This window comes from Solea senegalensis, unplaced genomic scaffold (genome assembly GCF_019176455.1).
Source record: "Solea senegalensis isolate Sse05_10M unplaced genomic scaffold, IFAPA_SoseM_1 scf7180000014958, whole genome shotgun sequence".
NCBI lineage: Eukaryota > Metazoa > Chordata > Actinopteri > Pleuronectiformes > Soleidae > Solea > Solea senegalensis.
This window is the reverse complement of record NW_025321178.1, coordinates 3,624-17,594: the sequence shown is the minus strand read 5'-3', so window position 1 is coordinate 17,594 and position 13,971 is coordinate 3,624. Positions and strand designations below refer to the sequence as shown.

At 46.0% G+C, this 13,971-nt stretch overlaps 1 protein-coding gene across 1 annotated transcript; it reads left to right on the top strand.

The window, feature by feature from the left end:
* The first annotated feature begins 1,471 nt into the window (after positions 1-1,471).
* LOC122761748 (interferon regulatory factor 2-binding protein 2-A-like) lies at positions 1,472-3,708 on the top strand. The gene is made up of 2 exons (XM_044017000.1): positions 1,472-2,282; positions 2,587-3,708. Exons 1-2 carry the CDS (start codon positions 1,472-1,474, stop codon positions 3,303-3,305), a joined length of 1,530 nt encoding a protein of 509 aa, XP_043872935.1. The 3' UTR covers positions 3,306-3,708.
* Positions 3,709-13,971: the final 10,263 nt, after the last annotated feature.

Genomic DNA, 13,971 nt, shown 5'->3' with positions numbered 1-13,971 from the left:
AAATAAATATGAGTTTATGTACAGTTTTATGCACAGATATAAATGTAATTTATGTTTTTAAATGAGAATTTAGAAATCATAATTAATGCTGTTCAAATTTAGCTCACACACTAATAAAGCTCATACTTTTTCTGTAGACTTTTGAACATTTTCAATAAATACATGTATAAATAAAAGAATAAAAGAATACACAAATACATTTATTTATCAATGTGATTTTTAATGTTCGATTTTATTAATTAATTTATTATTTTATTTATTTATTCATTCTCTTATTATTATGTCATTTATCGTCCTCCACAGTTCATCGCAGGGCGACCAATAAAAACTAGACAACAAAGAAAGAAAGAAGAAAAGTGAGAGAAACACTCACAAAATAAACTTAGGTCCTATAATTAAACTTGAGAAAAGAGCAATTACAATCATAAATAAAGTTGGATTTCTGGAATCCACTCATCAGTTTTCATAGGATCTTTTATGTTCAAATATTTAGACACTGAATTTTCATTAGAGATCATTTCTTGTGTGGTGAATGAAACTCTTCCTGTCTGCATTCAAACAGACGGCTCCATCGACGCTCTGCAGTTTGCCTGGCGTCCAAATAGATCCACTGAGGATGCTACCACCCTCACTCATGTTGACAGTAGGATTATTAAACGTCAACTAAATTTCAAGTCAACCAAAAACATCTCGTCAGGTTTGAAGTACCTCACCAAGGGGGTGATAGGAGGGGGGGAAATATGCACGACTGCTGTTCATTGACTATAGTTTAGAAGAAGGCAGAATGACTAAATTGACGATAATATAAACGTTCGCTTTTCTTCCTATGAAAAAATGTAAGTTTAAATCAAATTAAATTAAAATGAACATTTAAAGAAAGGAAGACGCTTGTTTTCCACTCAAACTGCTCGTGTTTCTTACCTTATAACTATTTGAACCATCGTCCTGTCGGAAACTTATGACAGCGGAACACTATTTACGGTAATAACCGCAGCGACATTAACGTCAAAGACACAAAGGTCACCACTAAATTCTTGTGTCAGGAAGAAGAAGAAAAAGCAAAACAACAACAAAAGCTTGAACTTCACTGACGTTTCCCGCCAGCTGCAAAACTGCTGTGACGTATTTCTACATTGGGTTTCCACTCAACTTTCAACACCGTGATTCCAGCTCAGACTGATCGACAAAATGAGGGATCTGGGTCTGAACACCCAGCTGTGCAGATGAGTGCTGGACTTTCTAACAGACAGACCACAAGTCGTCAGGGTGACACCATCACCCTCAGCACTGGTCTACCACAGGGCTGTGTCTTGAGCCCCCTGCTGTGAACCCTGTACACCCATGACCGCGTGGCCACTCAAAGCTCCAACTGCATTGTCAAGTTTGCTGACGACACAGTATAGTGCTGGGTCTCATCTCCAACAGCGACGAGAGGTGGAGATCCAGGATAACTGCCTCCGGCTGAACAGAGATGGTAGTGGATTACAGGAAGCACCAGCACTCCCAGCTCCTTGGCTGCGACCTGCCCCGCATGCCGTGGGCCATGATCTGGGATTTTACCGAGCCCGTGTGCAGAGGATGTGTCAACTACGAAGGAGCGGACCGCATCGAGTTCGTCATCGAGACGGCGCGGCAGCTCAAGAGAGCGCACGGCTTTCAGGAGGGCAGGTCTCCCGGGCCGGGGAAGGCGCAGCTCTCTGGGAAGGAGATCCAGACGGGAGACCCCGGCTCTCGCCCGCCGCAGCCGCTGGACCGATACCCGCTCTCCTCCGAGCGGCCGCCCAGGCTGGGTCCCGAGTATCAGTCTAGCAGGCAGGCGAACGGCATCCCCGTCCCCAACGGATTTCCTAAACCTGACGAGCCGCCGGAGCTGAACCGCCAGAGCCCCAACCCGCGCAGGAATAGCACGGTGCCCCCGAATCTAGTGCCTTTGGTGAACGGGAGCATTCCCCCGGGGCACGCGGTCAACGGCAGACCGGTCCAGATGGGGCTTCCCTCCGCGCTGGCCGCCGGCAGCCCCGCCGACATGGGCAAGAGACCCGCGTCCGTGTCCAGCACCGAGCACGAGCGGGACATGAAGGAGAAGCACAGACCGGACAGTCTGACGCCGGAGATCTCCGAGAGCCACAAAAACAGGGCAGACCCGGACTGGATAGGGAAAGGCAAAACGGTGAGGGACCTGATGGCTCTGCACACTTTCGACAACAGGTTCAAGAAGGACCATGCGGCCATGCAACAAAGGAATATGGGCTACGAACCCAGCGCCACAGCCTCTAAATCAGGTAAATACCCAGTCATGATTAAAAATCCAACAATAAATAGTGCAGGTTTTTATTTCCATGTCACCTTATCCAATGGGTGGATAATTAATAAATGACAAACAAAGCAAAACAATTTGAGCTGCACCATTTTTTTTTTCACCCTTATTTTTGTGTTGTGTTATCATTGCGTTGCTGCCTGTGATGCAGCAGCAAAAAAGAAAGAGGAAAGGGGGAAAAAAGCCTGCTCCCTTTTCCAGTGTAATTGTTGTCTCCCTGTCTGTGCTATGCAACTCAACTGAGATGTTTAACCCTTTCCCTCCTCCAGACAGAGGAAAACATTCCCGGGGCATGAAGAGAAAAGCATCGCCTGAACCAGAGGGAGAAATCGCGGCTGCCAAGCTCAATGGAGAAGGACAGCAGTGGTTACCGCCGCCTAACGATGGCCTGAAAATGCCTCCAGGTCCCCCGCCAAGCTTCGCCTCCCCTCCCTCCACAATATCCCCCCACTCTCGCACCACCCCACCTGAGGCGGTCCAGAATGGCCAGTCCCCCATGGCGGCACTCATCATGGCAGCAGACAATGCAGGTGGGAACAGCTCTCCCAAGGACTCCAACCAAGTCCACTCCACCACCCGGAGGAACAGCAGCAGCCCCCTCTCACCCTCCTCCATGAACCAGAGGAGGCTGGCGCAGAGAGACGCGTCTGGTGCAGGTACCCCCCACGTGCCAGGCATGGACCAAGTGCACCCCCAAAGCATTCCGGACTCTTCAGTACCCGGCAGCATACCACTGTGCTGCACACTGTGCCACGAGCGTTTGGAGGACACACACTTTGTTCAGTGCCCATCTGTGCCCTCTCACAAGTTCTGCTTCCCATGCTCGAGGGAAAGCATAAAGCAGCAAGGTGCCACGGGTGAAGTGTATTGTCCAAGTGGAGAGAAATGTCCCCTGGTTGGCTCGAACGTACCGTGGGCTTTCATGCAGGGAGAAATCGCCACCATCCTCGCAGGAGATGTCAAAGTAAAAAAGGAGAGGGACCCTTGATTTTGTTTTGAACATTTCTTTGGGGAGGGGGAAGCAAAAATATGAGTATAAATATATAAATATCACATACATACCATTCAAACAAACTAACGGACTTGTACATATTGGACCCAAGGGAAGAGTATACTTCGTAAACATGGTTGTATAATTTTCGATTTTTGAATACATTGTGTTTCTATATTTTTGAAGATAAAGGTATGTACTCATTATAATGGACTACGTTCCTCTTTGTTGATGTTTAACAAAACTCTTGATGTACTTCTAGGTCTGGTGGCAGTTCCTGTTTAACGTAGAATGTGACTAATGCTACTCTACGAGCACTTGGCAAAACTGAAATGCTTTTAGCTGTACTTGTATGCACTTGTTTAAAAATTGCCAAATACAATTTCTGATCTTGTATGAACTTATTGTCTGAGCTTGCTTCATTTGAGTGATGACAGACGGTGAGGGAGACGGGGCTTTTCTGCTCTGATACATGGGCTTGTTGTGACGGCTTAGAGGAGACCTGAATTACGCTGCGCACATAAGTAGGCTACTGTCTCACGCTGCAGGAAGACGAGCTTCTCTGCCTTCACACCCTTCATGATTTGTGGGGAAAAGCATGGTGAAAACCAAATGCATTGGTCCAAATTTGTTCCTGTCTGTGTATCGCTATGACTGACTGCAGCGTGCAGAAATAGGTGCCAAGTCATGTTTAGTCAGCTGGAATGTGTTGAGTCAGTAATGTGAGAAAGTGTATGACTGTCAACGTGATAACCATGTTAGTGTAACCGTGCTGTGTAACCAGAAATAAGGTTTGTTGCTTAAAGTAACCGTCTTTATTTTCTTATTCTGGCACCATATATTTTCACGCTTTCCTGCAGTTTTGTGTTATGATGCCAATAAGGTGAGGAGGTTTTTTTTTTATCTTAGGCAAACCTCTTATTTCTGAGCCATCCACAAATGACAAAGTCATGAATAAACTCTAAGCATGTATCAGGTACATCAGCACTGCAGCAACAACCTTTTTTGTGCAACCTTGCGCCACACACGTACACTGCCGCTGACACCACAGCTCTCCTGCCACATTTCGGAGTGTACGACAACACTGTTGCTGCCTCAAACAACCTTGGCCTGCATCTCTTTAGGTGCACATTTTAATTGTTGCAGATTCATGGCAGCGCGGCCATAAAAAACAGCAATTCTGTCTCCACATAAAGGCCAGTAGGCAGCCAGACTCACCTCTACGAGCAGTGAGTGCCTTATGGTGTCGTTAAGTGACAAACTGCAGTTTGGGTCTGGGTCTGCAAAAGAGAAGCAATCCTCAGAGCTCGCGGCCCAGCAGCTGACACTGCACCAAGTCGAGGATAATGTCTAGTTAAGAGGGGGGACTTGGTGTAGTAGGCGGTTGCGTAATTAATACAGACATTATCTGCTTCCGGCTCGTGTTTTATCGTGCTGTCAGTGCAGTCCCGAAGATTCTGCAACAGCTTGCGTCCAAATGTAGATTATTCTTGGTGATTTAAAGAGCCAGCACACAACCCTTGTGTTGTTCTCCTGGTGACTGGGACTGTTTATCACCTGGGGATTTATTGACCTCACTGCACTCACATGTGTTTATAAATGATACCTCAAAGACTTCACAGGACTTACACAATCCCTAATAAGCTGTGTGGTGTTCCGAATGATTCATAGTGTTTGAATGAAAACATGGCCTTTGCACCCTCTCAGTTGAAACCCTGCTCACAGAGGCATGGATAACGACTGGCCCCTAATTGAGGAGACTTAAAGACATGGGCACAAAATTAACTCTCAGCAAAAACCTGCAGAGCAAACAACAGCTTATCCAGTGTGATTGGACACTCTGACCAAAACCTGTTTTTCACGAGTGGACGTTTTTTAGTGGAAGACGGCTGTTTGTTTATAGTCGTTTCCCATCACCGTGGAAAGTTATCTTATCAGTTGGACTTTAAAACCAGGTTGATAAAGGTTAGCTCTTTACTGTGCTCACTTGCAACACACCCTATCCACTCTTACATAGTGTTCTCAGAGATTTCTTCTTCTTTTATTAGTTGGCACTTTGACCTACTTGTACTACATAACAATATGCTGGGGGCCAGCATGAAATTGCCACATCTTAAAATAACAAAGACAAGTGCCAGGTTTCTGTAACCTGCTATTAAGTGTGATTCACTTAGACACAAAAGAACATCTCTCGCTCTTTCTCTCCCTGTCTGTCTCTCCTTCTCCTTGCAACAACGGTATCGCAGCACAGCCAATACCTGTTTGTTCAGTGCCGACTAAAATAGCCTGCACCGTATCTAACATAGTGATAATGTGTCCCTGGAAGTGGCTCTGTCATAACACAATGCTCTGGTGTTGCGTAGTTACCGGGGAAATGGGTGCACGCAGCAGATGCTCTGGTGCAGCCTGCCGATTCATATGCAGGATATGCAGGGAAACATTATGGAGAGATTTTGTTTAGTGAACAGCCAGCGTATGGCGGCGGCGGCGGCGGCGTCAGCTCTGCCTTCATTTTCCTGACTTCATATATTCTTCGGTGATGCTATCAAGTGAAACATCCTCTGTTTTCGGTGTAAAAATGCCAGAGCCATCTGTGGTTAATGACTCACATGCTTTCATTTTGTTTACTCGCACAAACCCTCAGGGATTTTAATGGTTAAGCTCCTGCTCAGAGTGAGAGAAACATTGTTCGACTTTGATGTGCTCTGACTGTTGAACTATTATATGTATCTTCTGCATATGCTATATATAAAAAAAACAACACACCCTTGTACGACATGTTGTCTGAAGCTGAGCCAGGTGAAGTCCAGGTGAAACTGATATCACCTCGGGCAAAGATTCAGATTCCTCCCCCCTCTGCTGTTACTCTACAGTGTAGCTTCCATTCATGTTTGCAGGATTAAATATAAGAATTCGATGCTCCAGCCGTGAAATATTTCCCCCGCCCAGATCTCCTTTATCACATTACTTAATCAATGGTCATAAAATCCCCATTGACTGTTTGATTGATTTACGTGACCCAGTCCTGTTAATCAAGCTAAGTGAAAGGCAATAACAGACAGGTGAAGAAGGACGTCTGTTGCCTCTCTGTCTCTGCTTTTAATGGTTAACTTGTCTGCACTGCTGGTCGAGCAGCGTGACACAGAGAGGTTGATGTGATAGTAAAGCCACTACTCGGTTGGTCAGAGTTCACATTTGTTGTCTTTGGAGCACGAGGTGCATTCTTCTCCAGCACATGTCTGCTCGGCGGGCATGTGTGTGATCTCTCTGTCCTACTGCCTCGGTGTATTTAACAGGACGGAAGACGTCTGTCTATAAATGAGATTTACATTGATATATTCTTGTTTGTCTTCCAGCACGAGCGCTGCAACACCAGCACGGGTGACACCTCTGCGGAGGAACACTGTCAACTCTTACCCTCAGGCATTTATTTGATATGAAAATCTTGAATATGGTCTATAGTAGGTGGGTGGAGGGAGGGAAGGCCTGTGTGGGAGATAGTGGAGCACTCGCTGTTGCCAGCTGTTTCACTAATGAATCTATGTTTAGCACAATAAATCAAAAGGCATGCTCGTGCTGCTGTAATCCCCTGAAAGCAAGCGGAGACAGGGACGCACCAAAAGGAGAATCTGGTCCACATTTCTCCGCTTCCAGTATAACTGATCCGCTTGGTTAATTTTAGACCTGTCAGGGAAAAACAAGGTCACAGCAAATGTTGTATCGAGGACACGCTCGGATCTGCCTCTTTTCTTTTCATCAATCAAAGTTTCCCTTTGGAGTTGGGCTCCGGCTCCTGCGAGACTAGTAATGATGGTTTCTCTTCTCAGCACTGGGGGAGAAGCTGGAGCTCCAACCAGCAATTAGGAGGAGCACAGCTGAATCCGCAGGATGTGTAAAATTTCCCTTCTGATTCTTGGCGTGGTCCACAGAGAGGGGTTTTGCATCTGACTGGTCTGGTGTGTTTATCATGAAGGCCTGCAAACTTAGGATGATTACAATGCTGTGTGCCAAAATTGCATCCTCTCAAACTGGCATTGGAGTCAAACTGAAACTTTTTTGTTTTCAGTGAAGACACAAACACATGCCTTTAACACAAAGATATATTTTTTTAACCATGCTTTTTAGAAACTTTGACGTTTCTTTTCATTTCAGCATTTGCATATATGCCACTGTCATACTTTGTGAGCCTAATTTTCCATTTTTTTCCATTCATTTTTCAGACCTCTGCGTCTGCCTTATCGTCTGCTCTTGATATTCCTGTATTCCTCCTCTCTGCTGTGGTGTTGCTGTGAATCTCGTCTATGAAATGGAAATGAGGGCTCTCTCAATCTCTCACTTGCTGCCTCCCTCTCTTTCCAGACATCAAAACGAGGCTATGCCTCCAATGTTTTCCTCAGATCTTGGAGTGCTGCCAAATCTTATAAGTGGAGCAGAAAAAGAGAGAGAGAGAGGGGGAAAAAAGAGAGGGAGCAGAATGCAGCGGAAGGAAGGGGGTGGGGGTGGTTCAGGACAAATAGACGAAAGGAGAGGGGATGAAAAATGAACACGAGAAAGAGGCAATGTGAGAGATGAGGACAAAGCATGGGACTGATCCAAGTGCATTTGGGCTGTTTCTCATATTATAGCCGAGACCAGCACAATCCCTGCTTTTTTTTTTGCTGAGCAACTACTCCTAGCTCCTGGCTCAGGATCAGCTGATAAGATGGCACGCTGATACTAGACTAAATGAAAAATAGGAGGTGAGAGACGGGAACGCTATCTACTGCAGTCGAGGATATTCGGTTGATAACGATATGGTTGTAGACTGCGGCCCAGGGGGCTCTAAATGTGTCCGTTTGTGTGAAATGTGAAGTTTCAAAACACACGGCCTCTTTCTTCCTCCTCTGGCAGAATTGCTTCCAGACATGCTGAATATTCTGGGCCTTTGGGTGGGGCATGCCAGTCACAGTAGTAAGATGCTTGCTGCCACCTCTGACACGCCGCGCTAAAGTTAGATGTTGCTGTCAATATGTGCTGTGCTAAAAGTGAACATGTGAGCTGCGAGCACAGCTTTGCTGTTGAAGGATCCTCAGCCAGTTGCTCTGCCGCTGTAGACGCTCGGTGCTTTACAGTTCAGCGCCGCGCCGCGTGCATTCAGATCTTTTCGAAAACACCAGTGCAATCATATAGTGATTGACTGGCTGCCAGTGTGTTGCCCTGGCATGTGTGATCTTGCTCTCTATGGCTGGTGAATGGGCTTTGTGCTGAGCTCCCAGCTTTGTGGTGGCAGGTTGTGGTGTGTGTATTATTGTGCGAGTGTGACTGTCTGCCCCTCCGCACCCCTGAGGTGCTTGTTTAGTCAGCTGAGAGCCCACATTCAAATGGATGTGATGGCTCGTGAAGGCCATCTGTGCACAGCCCTTTAAGCTGGATTATGACACAAAAACTGTGTAAGGGAAAGGAAGAATTTTAAAACAGAAAGTATCTACGGGTCGGTAGAGATTCATGCTAAGATAAAAAAAAAAGGGAACCAAAAACAGCCACAGTGATATGATGCAGTGAAAAGATCATGTGAATGTCAACTGCCTTTGCTGTACTGGCCTGTGATCTGTGAAGAGCCCTGATGAGGGGATGGGCTGGTGGGCTGATGAATGGCTCGGTTACTGGGGTGTGTCATCAAATCTGCGGTGATGTATTATGGGAGGCTCATTTCCTCCTGTCCCTGTCTGCACTTCACGCACTCCTCCATAGGGCCTCAGCCACGGACAATTATCGTCCAGTTCAAGCTGGGACACGATGCTCACTGTCTGCATGCAACAAAATCAGCTGCCTCCGACCACAGCCGCACAATTAAACTTTCACCATCACACTGCCAAACAACAAAGCCCCAGTGAAAATGTCTCAGACAACTTTTATGCGCGGCATGAATCCAAGATTCCATCGAGATCGTCGTCGTCTTTCATCCCCTTGAAGGCATACAGTTGTCGGAAGATAAGAGCACCCACTCACATATTCTGTCACTTTTGTTTTTACCTGGCGTGTGTGTACTCCTGCACTCCCCCCATACACACAAGCCCATGCACAATAAAACCCATCCACACACTCACTGCAGTTTCTTTGTACATTACATAACAATGAGTGGGAGCTATTTCACCACAGTGCTAATGTTGTTGTCAATCAAGGCTTTATAGTAGCAGCCACGGCACAATCTGCAGAATAAAGCTTTTATCGCCTTTGTTCGCACCGCCTTGCCAGTCAGAAAATGTTCTACTCTCCAGCTTTTACCTCCACCTTCTATTTGTGTCTTTGTTTTTTTTTTTTTGGGAAATAATTTTTCTTGAGAGGTTTTCACGTGATCCTCCGGCCGCGGAACGTTTGAGTCGCGGAGCGCGGGGAGGTCAGGTCCACACAGAGAACAAGCGGGAACTGTGTTTGACAGGTGTGTGCTATTATAAGAGCCGGGGTACTTTGAGTGTGTTACACAACTGCGTCGCTCAGACAGGTTTATTTAGACCACTAGCAGACCGTTTGGAGTATCTGGTAACTCAGGCAGAGCATGTCACAACAGGTGTCAGGAGGGGGTGATAATGGTACAGTAAATAAGAGACTATTTTTCTTTATATATATATTGTATATATATATATATATATATATATATACATACATAACTCGAGGTTGGTCACAAATATGGAGTGTTTGGAGAAAGCATTCCCAAACCTTCTCTCTGCGGTACTGGCACAAAGGCGATCCAGTTGGTTGGTTCCAACAAAAGCACACTTGTATTTAGCCATCATCAAATAAAGTATGCTAATGACAGGTTGTGCTTGATATACTGTATACATGTCTGCTGCTCTGTAATGATATAATCACAGAGCAGAAACAGCAGCCGCTCCCCTCCCTTGTCCTCCTCTTTGGCTGGAATGTGCAGGGGGAGAAAAATGAACTAGTGTCATCCGGACTGATGGAAGCTTCTCTGTTGAGCCAGAGGGATATGTTCTGCGGAGGGATGGGGGGAGCATGAGGGAGGGAGGGAGGGAGGAAGGGTGGGCGGATATTTCTGGTTGACTGTGAGTTTGAGTAAGTCTGGGCACCAAGCCAAGCATGCCGATGGAAGGGAAGGGAGGGGGCGGGAGGTTTTTTTTGGAGCGAGAGAGAGAGAAAGGAAAAAGATAGAAACCCTTTTGGGCTGGCGCTCTGTCAGCTTCGCTAGCACACAGCTGCTTCTGGAAAATTCTGCACCCTGCCCTACTAAACCACCAGGCATGACATGAATAACAAGAATGGCCTTGCCATCACCAGCGGATACTTCTTCTTTTGACATGGGCCTAACAGACTGGTACAAATGCCCTGGTCTTGCACATAGTGGAAAAGTCAACAATGATGGGGACACCGGGGACACAATGTGGAAATGAAATCCCGGGTTTAAAAGGCATTGTCTGCACAAGGATGCAGCAGATACAGACCCCCGGGGGCTTTGGAAACGGCTGTGTAATAAAATGCCAACTGATGTGTTTTGATGGGGTGACTTGTTCACCAGCCAGTCACTAATTGGAGAGTAATAACCCACTTAATTGCTTTCATTCAGCATGGAGCTTTTGCAAATTTCCTTCCCATGCTGCATGTGTCATCTATGTGGAGACAGCGGCAGCAAGACAAAGCCAGCACTTGAAAAGGCACGTACGAGCTGGTATGTGTTGCTTTGTTTCTAACATGATCCGTCAACACTTGCCTCGGGTCTAAAGACAGCCTTACGGGCAAGTGTGTGAGTGTTGCACTGCAGATGAGATAATGCTCGCCCGTATCCGTCCATGAGCTTGTTGGCCATGTACAGCCACAGCACTCCATGGTGTGTTGACATTTCCCTGCCCAACCTGTCTGAACACATACGGCCATGGAGGCTCCTCTCAGGCTGTCTGTATCCATGGCAGATAAAGAGGTGAGTCACTCTCTCATCTATCCTCCTCTGCCCGGCAATACTCTTAGCCTTAACCCCGTCATCCTTGTTCACAAAGCCTTATGTGCACATCCAGCACATGGTGGATTGTATAAATAGCAGCGACCGCGTGGCTCGCCACTGACACCTGACATTTTCATGCCTCAGCATGCTGCTGATACATTTGGTGCTTGGCACGCATTCTTCACCCGGGTTTATCCATCTGTTGATGTCGAGCCCATCCCCCAGCCACTACTATGTTCTTGTAACATAACACGAGGCTTGCCTTTCCCTCTATTCATCTTAACAGGCAAGCACTGCATGGCACAGACTTCGCCCCTCCCTTATCCCTGTTTTTCCTCTGACTCTCGCCCGCTCTCCTTCCCCATCTTTCATTCCCCTCTCTCTCTCGCCGCCCCGACAACCACCGACGAACGCACACGTGACACAGTCCACCCAACTCATTAGTCTTTAGATCGGCGTTCAGCTGGTGTCAGAAACCAAAGTGGAGAACAGAAACAGAGAAATGAAAAAATGAGAGGGGGAATAGTGTGAAGCTGGAGTGATAGTGCTGGCAAAAGACAGAATGTGAGACTGAGTGCAGGCGGGGTGCTTCCTGGCTGCCAGCCAACTTCCAGCAGCAGCACTGCAGTATGTCAATATGCCCGTTGCTAGGGAAACAGGGAAAGCACACACTGCAACACAGCCCATAAGGAACCTTATCCTTTATTTCCCTTTTTTTTTTTTTTAATTCAAAATACTCAGTAGCTTGTTATTCCTCTTCTGTCAACACAAGTACAACCACCATCAGCAGCAACAATAGCAGTGGCTACTGCAGTGACACATGATTCCTCACTGAGTTCCTTCGCATAAACAAGCCAACTCCTCATATAACACATGAACGTGTCTTTATTTCCAGTCTTTGCAGCGATGTACTTTACGTTTTCCGAGCATAATTTGGATAAAGCATTTGGATAAAACGAATTTTCGGGCATGCAGGGGCTGGTTTTCGTCCATGTCAATTTTGTCTTTTTAAAAACAGTTTTTTTGTGATTAAAACCCATCCCTCGTGGGCTTTGCAGGTTGTGAATACCTGTGTCCTCAGTGCACATGGTAGAAGCTTAGTGAGTGTGCCCTGCAGCTAACAGCTTGGCTGTGAGTTATTACTGGCAGGTCTGTACTCCTCCATCAGGCATTGTGAAAGAATGACCTCAGATACGTCAGGTAGCACAGTGGCTTGGTTTCAAAGTCACTGCTTGCAACATCAGTCCCGTTTTTTCAATCTGTTGAGACATGAAGTGATACAGAAACCAAATGATTCTGTCTTCAGACGTGACCTTGGCGAAAACTAATTTTTGTCCATGTTATAACGATCATGTTTTTGCCAGTAAGCAATGATACGGTTATCTATTGTATCTTTTTTATAACTATAAGGCCATGAAACAAAACCATATAATAGTAATCTCTTGTTCAGACTGCAGCCCAAACTGGATTTCTAATCTGATCTTCCTGACAAACTGTTCACATTATATATTGTGTTATACATTATAGTATAGGTGATCAGATTTGATCGTTGTCTCGTCTTCCACTTGGATTTCTATAGTTACAGGCCACGCCCTGGAAAAACAAGCAGTCTAAACAAAAGAAACAAAATGGACGACATAAATCTGTGCCCCTTTCTGTCCCAAATAGGGAGTTATGTGGAGCCGCGGCAAAGAAGCGACAGAAACGGAGGAGACTGCAGACTTGTGTTTCTTTTCATGCTGCCATCACTGCTGGAATGGCAGTGGAGCCGGGCGTGTGGTGCAGGCATCTAACATGGTGAGGATGTTTGATGATGCAAGGCTTTTATCCCGTTTTTAAATTTTTTTTTTTACTGTCTTCCACTGTGCCGATCGTTTAACACGCCTCTAATTAAATAAAATAACTAATTAAATAACTTCCGTCTCTGTGGACCTACATCATTGTTGTCGAGTCGACACTTTGAAATCCTATCTGAGCGACCGAGACGTTCGGATTGAGGCGAATGTGTAAAAATCCGCATTTCAAAACCACCTTTATTTATGTCGAGACAACAGCATCCATGAAAAGATTCAGAAAATAAACCTGGCCGTTCAGAAGTTAGCTATAATAAATGCTTCTGCTGTGCGAAGCATTTACTTTGCTGCCAGTATATACAAACGTTTACTGGTCAGTCAGGGCTGATAGTATTGCTTGTCAGAGCCTGTTTTCCAATGAAGGACACGTCATACAAATAATCATAATAATAACATCATCACTAGCAAAAATAACAAAAACGTGCGCACTGTAGCTTTAACTATGCGTGTTATGGACATATTCTGCCATCCGTAATACTAAATCCATAATTGTGTATCATCAGCTTATTGACTTACAGTCTAAAAAGCTAATGATAGCATAAAGCACTCATGTTTCAGCTGCTTTTTTATTCTGGTGAGTGTTTCTGTGTTGCAGAAGGACAGCCAAAGGACAACCGTCAGCCACACCTAGCCTGGCACTCTTATCCAAGTCTGGCTCCGTCTGTGCTCATATCACTGAAGGGGAAAAGGGGGCGTGCCAGCTCGAGCACCCTGGTACTTTTCGGAGCTCTATCTGTGCTTGTGAGTGGTCTAACAGCTGCTGCTGCTGCTGCTGCTGCTGCTGCTGCTGCTGCTGCAGTGTCTGAGCTTGCTCAGGATGCAGATGAAAGAGCTGATGTGTCCTGTTATTTTGGGTTGTGTGGTGCCCTAGGGG